The 12,962-nt window shown below is 37.2% G+C and overlaps 1 protein-coding gene across 2 annotated transcripts in view; it reads right to left on the bottom strand.

The window, feature by feature from the left end:
• Window positions 1–9,970: 9,970 nt before the first annotated feature.
• The window catches only part of LOC108705387 (chemokine-like receptor 1), a 28,513-nt gene continuing 25,521 nt past the window's right edge, over window positions 9,971–12,962 (bottom strand). Inside the window, exons 2-3 of one of the 2 annotated variants that reach the window (XM_041576514.1) lie at window positions 12,741–12,952; window positions 9,971–11,142 (exon numbers count right to left, since the gene is read on the bottom strand). In XM_041576514.1, coding sequence (XP_041432448.1) covers window positions 10,168–11,142; window positions 12,741–12,752 — 987 coding nt within the window. In that variant the 5' untranslated portion in view covers window positions 12,753–12,952 and the 3' untranslated portion in view covers window positions 9,971–10,167. The remainder of the gene's footprint in view (window positions 11,143–12,740; window positions 12,953–12,962) is intronic. The other variant, XM_041576515.1, reaches the window with a different exon arrangement.

Raw genomic sequence — 12,962 nt, 5'->3', positions numbered from 1 at the left:
AGGACCACTGTAATCAATAGTGAGGTTAGAAAACACAAGAATGCACAGAGGAATAAAACAGCCAAATTGGATCAATGGGATAATTACAGATTTTGCTAAAGAGATAAGGTAAATTCATAATACATTCATCTCTGCACTTAAACAGCAATCACTGTCTTTACAATGCTTACAGATATGTGAGAGCCACTGATATTCATTATTGGGGTTATAAAAGACTGTGCTGCATCCTCCAGAGGCCATCTCATCATAATCCTCTCTACTAATATTTTGTTGATTGCTCCTAAAATCATACCATCTGCACTCATTATTTACATCATTAGAAGAACTGCTAAATAATTTTACGGAAAAACTAAAAATCACTGTTATTGACCAAATGACTGAGCAGATCCAGATGCAAATGAGTCCAGATGCAACAACATCAAGTGGTATGCACAGAAGAAATAAAAAATTGGCAAAGGCAAAGTTCAGAAGCCAGATCTTGCATTTATGGGTCTTCAGAATAAATCCAATAACACAGAAGACTATCACATTCCGGGTCAAACCAATGACACAGGTTAGAATAGACATCACAAACAATGTGTATTTGCCAATTGGTGATTGGTTACTGCTGCCTTCTGTGTCTTGAAGGTTATTTTTTTTATTATTATATCGGTCTCAGAAGTAGTGACAGAGATTTTCAGAGAGCAGCCTTTCATCCATTGGGAGAATATGAAAATGAAAATTAAGACGTCATTTTCAAATAATCTTGGTTTAATAGTTTGGTAATTGTACCTTTAGACAATCCTAAAACATTTGTGAAGCTTATTGTGGCTAAAATGTCCTTTACTACAGTGGATGTTCTCACCTTTTACAAGAGTAACTACAGAACAAACTGTAGTCCAACATTGGAGCAAAAAAAAACTGGGTAAATAGATAGGCTGTGCAAAATAGAAAATACTTTAAATATAGTTTATGTGCCAAAAACCTTGAATATATAAAGCATTCAGATATAGGAAGAGATCATCCAATAGTAGTAGCCAAAAGTAAAAATTCTTTATTCTAAATTAAAAAAATCTTTATTAGGACATATATAAGCCTGAAGCGTTTCGTGTCTGGAGTGGACATTGACTCATAGGCTAGTGGTCTCCCCTCAGTACAATCCTTCATAAAGGGGTGTTGACCAATTAAAATACATTACATCATACTGGTCCATAAGCAATCAAAATATATGTGATAATAATGGAAATTAAGGTGAAATCAAATTAGACTAAGCTTTAACTAATGAAGTGGATTATGTAGTTCAGATTCCACCAGTACAAATGTTAAAATATATATCTATAATAATAGAGATATCTGAATTCTTGCTCATAAGACCAAGTTAAGTGAAAGAAACCATGTTGAAACACCACATACACACTCGGATTGTGATTTAGTAATGGGTACTAAATATTAGCAGGTAACACATTGTTGAAAATTCAAAAAAAGTATTGTTAGCAGAAGATTTTATTAGGAAAGTATATATTAAGGTATAAATAGTAAGTGTAAAGCAATAAAATCGATATTAAAGTATCTGCTCAAGCTAGGAACTTTCTGATAGGGAACATTATTGCTTTATCTCAAATTGAAAGGCTAATATCAGACCTGGGGTTTCAATATGTGGTAAACAGATAAGCCCTAAAGGAAGAAGCATGTTACATCGTATTCACTATTTAAACCATCTGGAAAGGAAAAAGATCCATTTGGTCTCTAGTTGCAGAAGATTTTTCTTCAATTTATCAATGCCTGTTTTGGTAGCCGAGGATGAGTAGAGTATAACAGTGTTTTATTAGCAGGTTCATGCAGCCATTACACTTCAACAGTAGCTTCAACTCTAATACTTTTAAGCAGTATAGAAAGTACTATGTACACAGTATAACTCTTGTGCACAGTGACACATACAGACCCTTTGTATAAACACCACATATTCCCCCTATAGTAGGAAAGCATTTGGGCAAATGTTATAAACAACAACAATTAAACAGTATGCATCTTAAAGCAATATTATGCATTATTTACATCACATAGCCCTTGGTCCATGCAGGAAGTTTTCTGATTCTATCAGTACTCTTTATAGGTTCACTTTTCTCGGGTCTATTGCAGTTGGCATCAGGAGTAGGAAAATGTCCTTCAAATGGAGCTTCTCCAAAGTCATTCCTAACAGGAGCAAGACGACTTGCATTCCATATGCATCCATCAGACAGTTCATATGTGCATGGTCCTCGCTTGCGTCTCACTTCAAGTGGTGTAGTAAATTTAGATTGTCCTTGTTTCAATAGTCCTGGTTTCTAAAGATCCAGGCTGAAAGTGCACTTCTCCTGCACCACGTTTTTTGTCAGCATAAGCCTTGTATTTGGCTTGTTGACGTTTGACAGTCAGCAGTAGATGATTTTGTAGGCACAGTATTTTGTAGAAGTTTGATGTTTGCAACATGTAACTTAGTGCGCATCTGTCTGCCATGTAATAATTCAGCTGGAGATGATTGGGGTGTTGCATGGTGCGTTGCTCTGTAGTTATGTAGAAACTCTGTTGTTAATACTTTCCAAGATTTCCCAGTAAGATTTGCTGTTTATAGTGCTTCTTTCAGACTTTTGTTGAATCGCTCGATTTCTCCATTTGCTTGTGGTTAATACACTGAAGATTACCGATTCGCAATGTTCCTCTCTCTCAGAAAGAATTCAAACTCGGATGAGAAAAACTGTGGTCTGTTGTCTAATTTTAACTCCTTCGGATTACCTTCTCTGCTGAAGACTGTAGACAGAAATGTTATTACTGTAGCTGATGTTATATGAGAAACAAATGCAATTTCAGGTAATTTACTGTAATAGTCTATCAAGGTTATAGCATATCTACAGTCTATAGCAGCATCTGCAAATGAACCCACAATATCAATAGCAAGTTTTTCCCATGCTGAATTAGGAAATAGTACCGCATGAAGTAACACAAGAATAAATGGCAGTTACCACATTGGCATCCATTGCTGGCCACCAGTATAGTTCTCGTAGTCTTTGTTTTGTACATACATTCGCTTGATGACTCTCATGTGCAAGTTGTATGAGCTTTTCTCGCAAGGTCTCTGGTACCAGTAAGCGGTGAGCTCCGCAGACAACATAGCCATCTACCAAGGACAGTTCATGTCTAATCTTGTAGTAAGGTTGAAGGTCAGGACTGAGTTTCTTCTCAGCATTTGGCTATTTGCTTTGTAAGATGTCCCGTAGTTTAACTTGAATTGGACATGTGAGGCAAGCTTGCTTAAAATCAGCAGCTGTAACTGTAGATGATAGTAAATCAGTCAATGCTACAACTTCTATGTCCTCATCCAGTGTATCAGAAGCTGCAGGTAAAGGTAAATGTGACAAACAATCAGCAGTAACATTTTTCAAACCTGGTTTGTATTGCATTTTGTAGTTGAAATTCAGTAGCCTTGCTGACCATCTAGCTATACGCATTCCAGCTCTTCCTAGTCCCTTTGTTGTAAGCAGTGTAGTTAAATGGCTATGATCAGTGCAAAAGGTAAATTCTCTACCCCATAGGTAGGTTCTCCATTTTTCTGTTGCCCAAACACATGCTAGAGCTTCTTTTTCAACAGTTAAATACTTATGCTCTGCCTCTGTAAGTGTTCTGGATGCAAATGCAACAGTTTTCTCTGTATGATCAGCATGGATCTGTTCGAGAACTGCACCAATGTCATAGTCTGAAGTGTCTGTAATAACCATAGTGGGTAGTGCAGGATCAAATAAAGCTAGCGCTGGACTGTTCAATTAGCCGTTTCACTATTTCAAAGCTATGTTGAGCAGTCTCTGAGTTAAAGTTCCACGTAGCAGTGCTCTAAGTGGCTCCACAACTGAAGCATAGTTGGGAATAAACTTAGAATACCATGAAGTAAGACCTAAGAAAGCTCATAAGGTCTGGAAATCAGATGTAGTAGGTGCTTGTGTAACAGCGTTGACATGGTCAGGGTCAGGCAGTAATCCATCTTGTGAAATTATATGACCCAGAAATAGAGACAGCTGAGTTTGTCTGAAGTGGCATTTGGAAAATTTCAGTTTCAGTCCTGCAGAATCAATGCATTTCAGAACATTTTTTAGATACTTGTCATGAAGAGCATAGACAATTATATCATCCAAGTACCATTGTACACCAGGTATGCCATGGAGTATAGAAGACAGTCTTTGAAAACAACTCGGTGCTGAAGCCAGTCCATAAAGTACATGCTTGAACCGAAACAAACATTCATGAGTGATAAATGCAGTGAGATCTCTGCTTTTCTCATGCAGTAACACTTGATGATAAGCACTCTGAAGATCCAGGGTAGAAAAGAATTTTGTTCCTCAGAGTTCTGAAAATACTTCCTCTATGTGTGGCAAGGGATTATTAACCATAACAACTGCTTTATTAGGTTCATGGAGATTAACACACAATTAAATAGCTCCAGTTTTCTTCATTGTTACAACAATTGGTGAAACCCATTCAGAGGATTCTGATTTTTCAATCACATCTTGCTCTACCAGTTTCTTTAGTTCCTGTGAGACAGTCTCCCTTATAGAGTAGGGCAATCGCCTCAATTTCTGGCGTACTGGTTTTACATCTGGTCTCAACTTAACTTTGTGTACAAGTTCTTTGCACAGCCCAGTGAAGTGTTGTTTTGTGGTGAAATTGTAGACACAGGCTGTGTGGCAGTCACTGATGCTGTAGTAATGAGACCATCAACTAATTGTAGGTTTAATGCAGCAAAGAGATCCCTTCCAAGTATAGCAGTACCCTTATTCGCAATGTAAAAGTCACATTTTGCAGTATTTGATTCAAATTGTACAGTCACTGGCAAGCAACCAAGCACAGGGATTGGATCCTTTAAGTAACTGACCAGTCTCAGGGCAGGTGCAACAAGTGGATCTTTTGCAAAGTATTTCAAGAAAACATCCTTTGGTAGTATAGAAACAGCTGAATCTTTATCAAGTATCAGGTTAATGGAGTGTCCCTTGTCAGCAGAAGCAGTATTGACATAGACAGTAGGGGCAAATTTACTAAAGGGTAAAGTGACTAAAGCTTGCGTAAATTCACCAGCGATCCGTCATTTCAGTACTTCGCCAATTTACTAATGGGTGCTGGCGTAAATTTGCTAGCGAAGGAGATAGACTCTAGCGCTACTTCGCACTCTAACACAGGCAAATTTTCACTCTGGCGAATGGATGTAACTACACAAATTCACTAAGATGTGGATTTTACCGAACATTACCACTTGCACCAGACTTGCCTTTGCCACCTCAGACCAGGAGAAATGCAATAGAGTAGATAGAAAGTCTTTTACTTTTTACAGGGTGATAGGCTGAAAAAGATCATTAATTTTTTGGGGTACCCTCCTTCCCCCCTACATTTCCTAACATATGGCACCTAAACTATACAGTGGGCACATGTGTAGGGCAATATAACACCTCTATTTTATTTTATTAAGGTTCCCTATCCTTGTGTAGTGTAGTTGCTGCAACATATATGTCCCATGTACTTTAACTGCTAATTAGGCACCGCTATCGTAACTTTGAACTGCTTATCGTATAATCACTAGCGCAACATCACAAGCGTTCGGTACCCTGGACGCAGCTTCGGATTTTTGTGAATTAGCGTTGTCCTGGTGAATCTCTGCCTGGCAAAGTGTTGCGATGTCAGCGAAGCTATCGCTGGTGCAATTTCGGAGGTAAGTAAATTTGCCCCATAAACTTGTCTGGAATAAATGTATCAGCTTTATCCACACTTAATACCAGAACTATGGCAGATCTTAGCAAAACATCCTACTTTTTTGCATTTGTGGCACTGTACAGCTTTTAAAGAACATGTAGCATACAGTAATTTGCAGTGTGTTGTGTTGAACCACAGCGAAAGCAGTATTTTTTATTTGTTTTTGCTGCATGGTTTTGGTGTGTATTTGAATCCGTTTCCTTTGCACTGTATTTTGCCTGTGACTGTGCATTATTAGGCCACATGCTGGATTCACAGTCTGTACATTCCCAGCAGTTCCCTGACTGAGAGTTTTAGCCTCTGCCACTGCTGTTTCAATTTGGCTAGCAACTGTAATAGCCTTTGCAAGGGTTAAATCCTGCTCTAGGAGCAGTCTCTCTCTAATGCAAGGTAAGTTTGTTTTTTACACTATTTGGTCTCTTAGCATTTCATCTGTTAGATTCCCAAACTCACAGGTAACAACCAGCTCTCTCAAAGCTGCTACAAATTGTTCTGTGGATTCGACATTACGTTGTTCACGTTGGCAGAATTTATGTCTTTCAGGCACCACATTTAATCTTGGCACGGAAAGTTGTTTATAGCAGTAAGTGCAGTTTTATAAGTATCATCAGCTAATGGTAATTCATAGAATATAAGTTGTCACTCTGCTCCCAAGCAGTGAATAAGTAAAGCACGCTTTCTAGCAGCACAAATCTCCCCTTGGCCAGCAGCAATAATGTAATTTTCAAACATACAGATCCAAGCAGTTAAAGGAATGGTAGGCTCACCAGGGTTTGGAAGAAAAGCTGCAGACTGCTGCAGAGGTAGAAGAAACATCTCGTTGCCAATATGTTATGTTTTGGTAGCCGAGGATGATGATCAGATTTCAAAATTGAATATAAAAAAATCTGTTTGCTCTTTTGAGAAATGGATTTCAGTGCAGAATTCTGCTGGAGCAGCACTATTAACTGATTCATTTTGAAAAAAAAATGTTTTTCCCATGACAGCATCCCTTTAGAATATATTTGCCCAGTTTTTATTTTATACTGAACAATTCTTGAACATTGTTAAGCAATTTTATGGACTCATTTGTCAAGACATGTCGAAAAAAGACTATGAGATACTATAAGATTTTAAATTAAATGTATTAAATTGAGCTCCCCGTTGTATCATCCTTTTTAAAGAGATGAGAAGGCAATTGACTACTATTGTACAATTTAGAAAAAGTCAATCCCACACCCAAGCCTAACGTATTCTTTAATACCTGTATTCACTCAAAACCAAATTCTGCAAGCAGGGCTGTGACCCAATTTACCCACAACATTTAAATGTTTCATGCCTAGTGTGGCCCTTAAAAGAAGAGCAAATAACATAACAATGGACTAGTCTTTCCTAGTCCTGATTGTTGGTAGGGAAAAATAAGTGGGATTAGTACCGTATGTATAGTGGTTTTATAAGTTAGCTGTCATTTAGGGGATGCGCCAACCCCCCTAAAAATATTAATAGCAGTCAAATGATTTAAATACAGTTGGCCATACATGAGCCAACATTACCTGCCAACTTGGCATTGGCCTTGATGATCAGTACATGCCTGGAGACTAGCCACAGGTATCTATTTGAAGTTTGAAAATCCTGTTGGGTAAGGACTGCATCCAGCTGTTGATATAGTCCTCTCCTGATAGGTCAGCATAGCCAATACAACTGTAGCTTTGGCCCCTTAGATGTACCAATAATCGACCAACTCTTTCTGGAGAGTCCAGACGGGCAATTAATGTAGACCTGTGTCGGTGACCTTTTACACAAAGCATTTATCAAATCTCAAATACATTTTATAAATTGTTAATGCATTTTTCAGATTTATCAATATAACTGTGCATTTGACTTGTTTCCCAATTGAAAAAGGTTTTGAAACTTGGATATAGTTTTCTGAATTGCTAGGTATGACTTTCATGACTCTTCACCTTGGCCACAAGTAATTGCATATTATATATTCCCTTGAACCATACAAGAGACACTGGAATAATGAGGTATATAATTAAAGCCACACATAATGCTGAAAACATGCTTTAATACATATTATATTACATTACCATGTAATTGGAAGGCCTGTTTGATCAGTATTTATTGGCACACGTACCCATTGTTAAGAAATGTTGTCAAACAAAAACAAATTGTACAGTGCAATATAGCAAGGAGTCAGGATTTATTTGTTACACTTCTCTGTACAGCTCTTCATTATCCTTGATGTTAATGCCAAAGGTACAGTATGAACAGCAAATAAACCCCATATGTCATGTGTTCTCTTAGTTAATGGCAAAGCACAACCGCAGCAAACAGCCACCATCTTAGCTTATTAAAAAGTATTTATACTCTGTTTAAATGCATTCTGTGCAAATAATTGTTAATTTATATTTATGTGGGAGGAATATCATAGTTGTTGACATTGTTCAAAAGCAACCAAAGCAATAACAATAGAGCCCCAAAAGTTTTTACATTTACTGCACTTCCACCCTATCTATGTGACAATGGTTTTGCTTATAAAGGACAGATGTGTTACAACATGTACATGTCTTTGTGCAATCTTCTATGGAAGCCACAAAGCTCCTTTTAGAGCGTAGGGATGGGTTAAGCTGGTTATTGAACAGGTGGTCATTTTGCATAAAGGCAAGTGAGAAAATGTGAATTACTTGTCATTACAATTGTACTTTTTAGTGTTTATAGTGATATAAGAGCCTAATGAGGTTCTATATATTGTGATTTTAGGTGGGTGGCCTAGTGTAACCAAAGTGCAGGAGATATTAAGCAGGTGGAATAGGTTATGCCCATTTCACCAGAAGCTGATATATATTTGTCGGTGGACTTAAATTTAATGTACCTTATGCTAGTATAAATTTTATACCTTGTCAATGGAATGCCAAAAATGTAATTTGTGCTTTTACGCCAGTCATGAACAAATGCGCAGCCCACTGATGTCCTTAACAACTTCAATGAACCCAATAAGCTTGGCCTTTATACAGGAAAAAGATAACCACTACTTTTAAATTTATATATATATATATATATATATATATATATATATATATATATATATATATATATATATATATATATATATACACACACACACACACACACACGTACAGGTATGGGATCTGTTATTCAGAATGTATGGGACCTGGGGGCAGATTTACTAAAGGGCAAAGTGGCTAATACTAGTGACTTTTCACCAGTGTTGCTACCCGCAGGGACATCAATGATTCACTATCGAAAGAGATTGGCACTAGCTGTCATTCGCACTCTATCGCCAGGCAACTTCTCGCTGTGGCGAATGGACGCTACTCCGCAAATTCACTAAAATGCAGATTTTGAATGTTACTGATTTTGCCAGAGTTGCCTTTGCCACCTAAGACCAGGTGAAGTGCATTAAAGTAGATAGATCTTCCTCACTGTCACTTACATTATATTCTGTGTGCCAAAAATGCATCAAAGTACAAAAGACTCTGGCGTCTTTTCCTTTTTTCAGCCTGATTGCCTGCAAAGGACCTAACAAACGTTTTTTTGGGAAACCGGTTTTCCCCATGCATTTGCTAATATATATCTGGAACATTAATTTTACATTGTGCACACGTGTAGGGCATTAGAATAACTCTATTGTCTTTATTAAGGTTCCCTGGACATGTGTTTATAAAGGTGTAATTTGTTAGGATATGCACCAACATTAAACATAAAGATGTCCGTTGAACGCAAGATCCCTATCGAAGTTTCGCTAGGCAGAAATGAACACTAGGGCATCTTCACTATCAAAGGCTCACATTGCCGAAGTAACGCTATCAAAAAGTCGCTAGCATTCAGCGCCCACGACGGAACTCTGCATTTAAGTGAATTAGCGTAGTCTGAGCGCATTTGTGCCTGTAAAGTGTAGTGATGGGTGTGAGGAAGTTTCTGGCGACAATTCGCCCTTTAGTATATCTGCCCTCTGGTGTTTTTTTTCAGGTAACGGCTCTTTCTGTAATTTGGATCTTTATACCTTAAGACTACTAGAAAATCATTAATCGTTAATCATCATTAATTAAACCCAATAGGCTGGTTTTGCTTCGAGTAAGGATTATTTATATTTTAGTTGGGATTAAGTACAAGGTACTGTTTTATTATGACAGAGAAAAAGGAAATCATTTTTTAGAAATTGCAGTTTTTGCAGTTTGCAGTTTTTTAGATAAAATGGAGTCTATGGGATACAGCTTTTCCGTAATTCAGAGCTTAGTGGATAATGGATTTCCGGATAATGCATCTCAAACCTGTATTATAATAATTTATTATGGTTCCGCATAACATTTTCCAGAGGTTGAGCTTCTTGAAAGTATTTTGCTACTTATGAAATCTGTAATTTCTGCTCTAAGCTGAGTACCAACCAGTGCATATATGAAAGGGTTTATACAGGAGTTAGTATAAGCTATGCTGGTCATTAGAGGCATAAACCTGTGCATCTGAGACATGAGTATAAGGTTGCGATTGTGCAGAGAGACCAGCAAAATAATCTGTGCTATAACCACTGGTGTCCATGTTATAAATGGACACCAGAATCACTGTTATTATAATTCTGTACAGTCTGGAAGTATTCACTGACTCGGACTTTCTCACTTGCTGAGCAATAATTACATTGGAAAATAGTATGACAAACAATGGGATAAAGTAACCAACCACTAGAAAAGGAATTATAACGCAGTTTGTTAAAAAGTATGTTTCTGCAATATCCACTTCGCATGCTGATTGGGGTGCAAGATAAGTATCTAGAAGTGCTCCAAAACTGGGTGGTGCAGTTAAGTCTCTGTTGCTAAGTCTGTGTGTAGTTATTCTCTGTTTAACATAAACCAGTTTGCACTGCACATTTTCCTGATAAATAACTTCATCGCTTAAAAAGAATATGGGAAGGCTGGACAGAGCTGTTATTACCCAAATCACTGTACAGGTTGCGTAACAAATACAGCGAGAGCTAAACTTATGATGCCATATTGGTTTAGCCGTCGCCAAAACCCTGTTGATGGTTAGGGTAGTTATGATAAAAATACTTGCATACATATTACACGTAGATACATAATTATATACTTTACATAGATATCGTCCGAATAGCCACTTGTCTGTAAATAAGGCAACACAATAAAGAGGCAAACAGAAGACAAAGACAATATCTGCCACAGCCAAGTTCAGGAACCAAATCTTGCCAACGTGTTTCTTCATGTGGAATCCGGTAACCCAGATAACAAGAGCATTGCCCACTAAGCCCAGGACACAGGTGAGTACAGATAACACAAAACTGGTGTAACGGATCGGATCTGAGATTTCAGTAAAGTCAGGGCTGTCGATGCAAGGATTCTGTGGCATCAAGCCTTCCCCTTCAGGAAATGTTGACCCTTCTGTCTGAAAATGTAGAAATTGACAGATACAGATGAAGCCCAAAATTCAAAGGTTTGATTTATCAAAGGTCGAATTTCGAATTCTTGTGAATTTTTTTAAACTTGAATATATTTACAATTCGACTGGGAGGTTATTTAGGAAAAATTCAAATGGCTAATCGTATTCTATTCGTTTTTAATTCCATTTGTGCAAATCAACATTTTCTACCAAAAAAAATGTCAGGAAGGCTATTAACATCTCCAAATGGTTCAACAGACCTCTGCCATTGACATGTACATGAATTTGGCAGGTTTTAGATGGCGAATATTCAAATTAGGACTGGTGTCAAATCTCACATTCAAATCTACATTCGAATAAAGGGATTCAAATTTTAATGTGTGAATTTTTAAACTCGTAAATTCGAATTATTGACTATTTTACCCTTGATAAAATCTGCCTCTGAAGGTTATTCTGATTGAATTTATATGTATTTCAGTAGATTTAAACAATAGTGATCAAAATCAAGGGGAAAACTATATCCATAAATCCTCCCAGAACCCATAACTGCATTACTTTTGGGATCCCAAGAGGTGGTATTAATTGTTGTGTGATTTGGAGGCACATTGCTTTACCCAATAGCAATAAATGATAGAAGGTGCCAAAAGATTTACAGCTGATAGGGACAGTTGTGATCTATTTTGCAATGCATTGTGCTCCTTCTGGGTAGGGTCATAAATCTTTTTAGATATATCATAGTACATAGATAGCTCATAGTACAAGTTGATCCAGAGACTATTCCGATTGCCATTGTGGAGTCAGTAAGGATTTTTTCCCCCTCTGAGGCAAATTGGAGAGACTTCAAATGGGGTTTTCTTTTTTTTTTTAATTCCTCTGGATCAACTAGCAATTAGGCAGGTTAAAATAGAGTTAAAAGGTTGAACTTGATGGACGTGTCTTTTTTTCAACCTGACTTAATATGTTACTATGTATGTAATATAATATATTGTAATATATGGCACCATGAAAGCTCATTAAAATTATTTTTTACAGTTCTTTAAATACTCCAGATATGGGACCTGTTATCCGGAATTCTAGGGGCCTGGGGTTTTCCAGGTAAGGGACCTTTCTGCAATTTGGATCTCCATACCTTAAGTCTACTTGAAAATCATTGAAACGTTAACTAAACCCAGCAAGATTGTGTGGCCTCCAATAAGGATTAATGATGTATTATTATAAAGAAAAAGGAAACAATTTTTATAGAAAGGGAATTATTTGATTAAAATTGAGTCTATGGGATATGGCCTTCCCGTAATTTGTAGCTTTATGTATAATGGGATTTCAGATAATGGATCCCATACCTGTAGTGTATGATGCAACTAAAATAATTGGCAAAGTTTCTCAGATCAGTCTTAAAGAAGAACTAAAGCTTAACTAAAGAGGTAGGCTAGAAATAATGTACATTATTTTAGGCTGGTGCAATAAGTGCAGTGTATAAAATATGCCATTTTTAGCCATATTCATTTTTAGAGTTTAGTTCTCCTTTAACAGAGTGGGCTAACTTTTGCTTCTATATATTCATGCATATTTTTTATATTCTGGTATGTGTTAATACATGCACTTACCAGATTATTCATTATTCAGTTGGTGAATGAGTCCTATTACTCCTCCAGTCCAAGGCTGTGGGTGCCCAGTAGTGACTAGTGTGGCTCCTTTGCCTCCTCTGACAAGCTTTTCTTTATAGGCACTCAAGAGAGTTTACGTGTAATAAGGAAGATCAACTTGAAGATCCGAGCACTGTTTTCATCCAAGGGAAGAAAGAACTGAGAATGGATGCCTAGAGGTAT

Source organism: Xenopus laevis, chromosome 9_10L, assembly GCF_017654675.1.
Source record: "Xenopus laevis strain J_2021 chromosome 9_10L, Xenopus_laevis_v10.1, whole genome shotgun sequence".
NCBI lineage: Eukaryota > Metazoa > Chordata > Amphibia > Anura > Pipidae > Xenopus > Xenopus laevis.
This window is presented reverse-complemented; position numbering and strand designations above follow the sequence as displayed.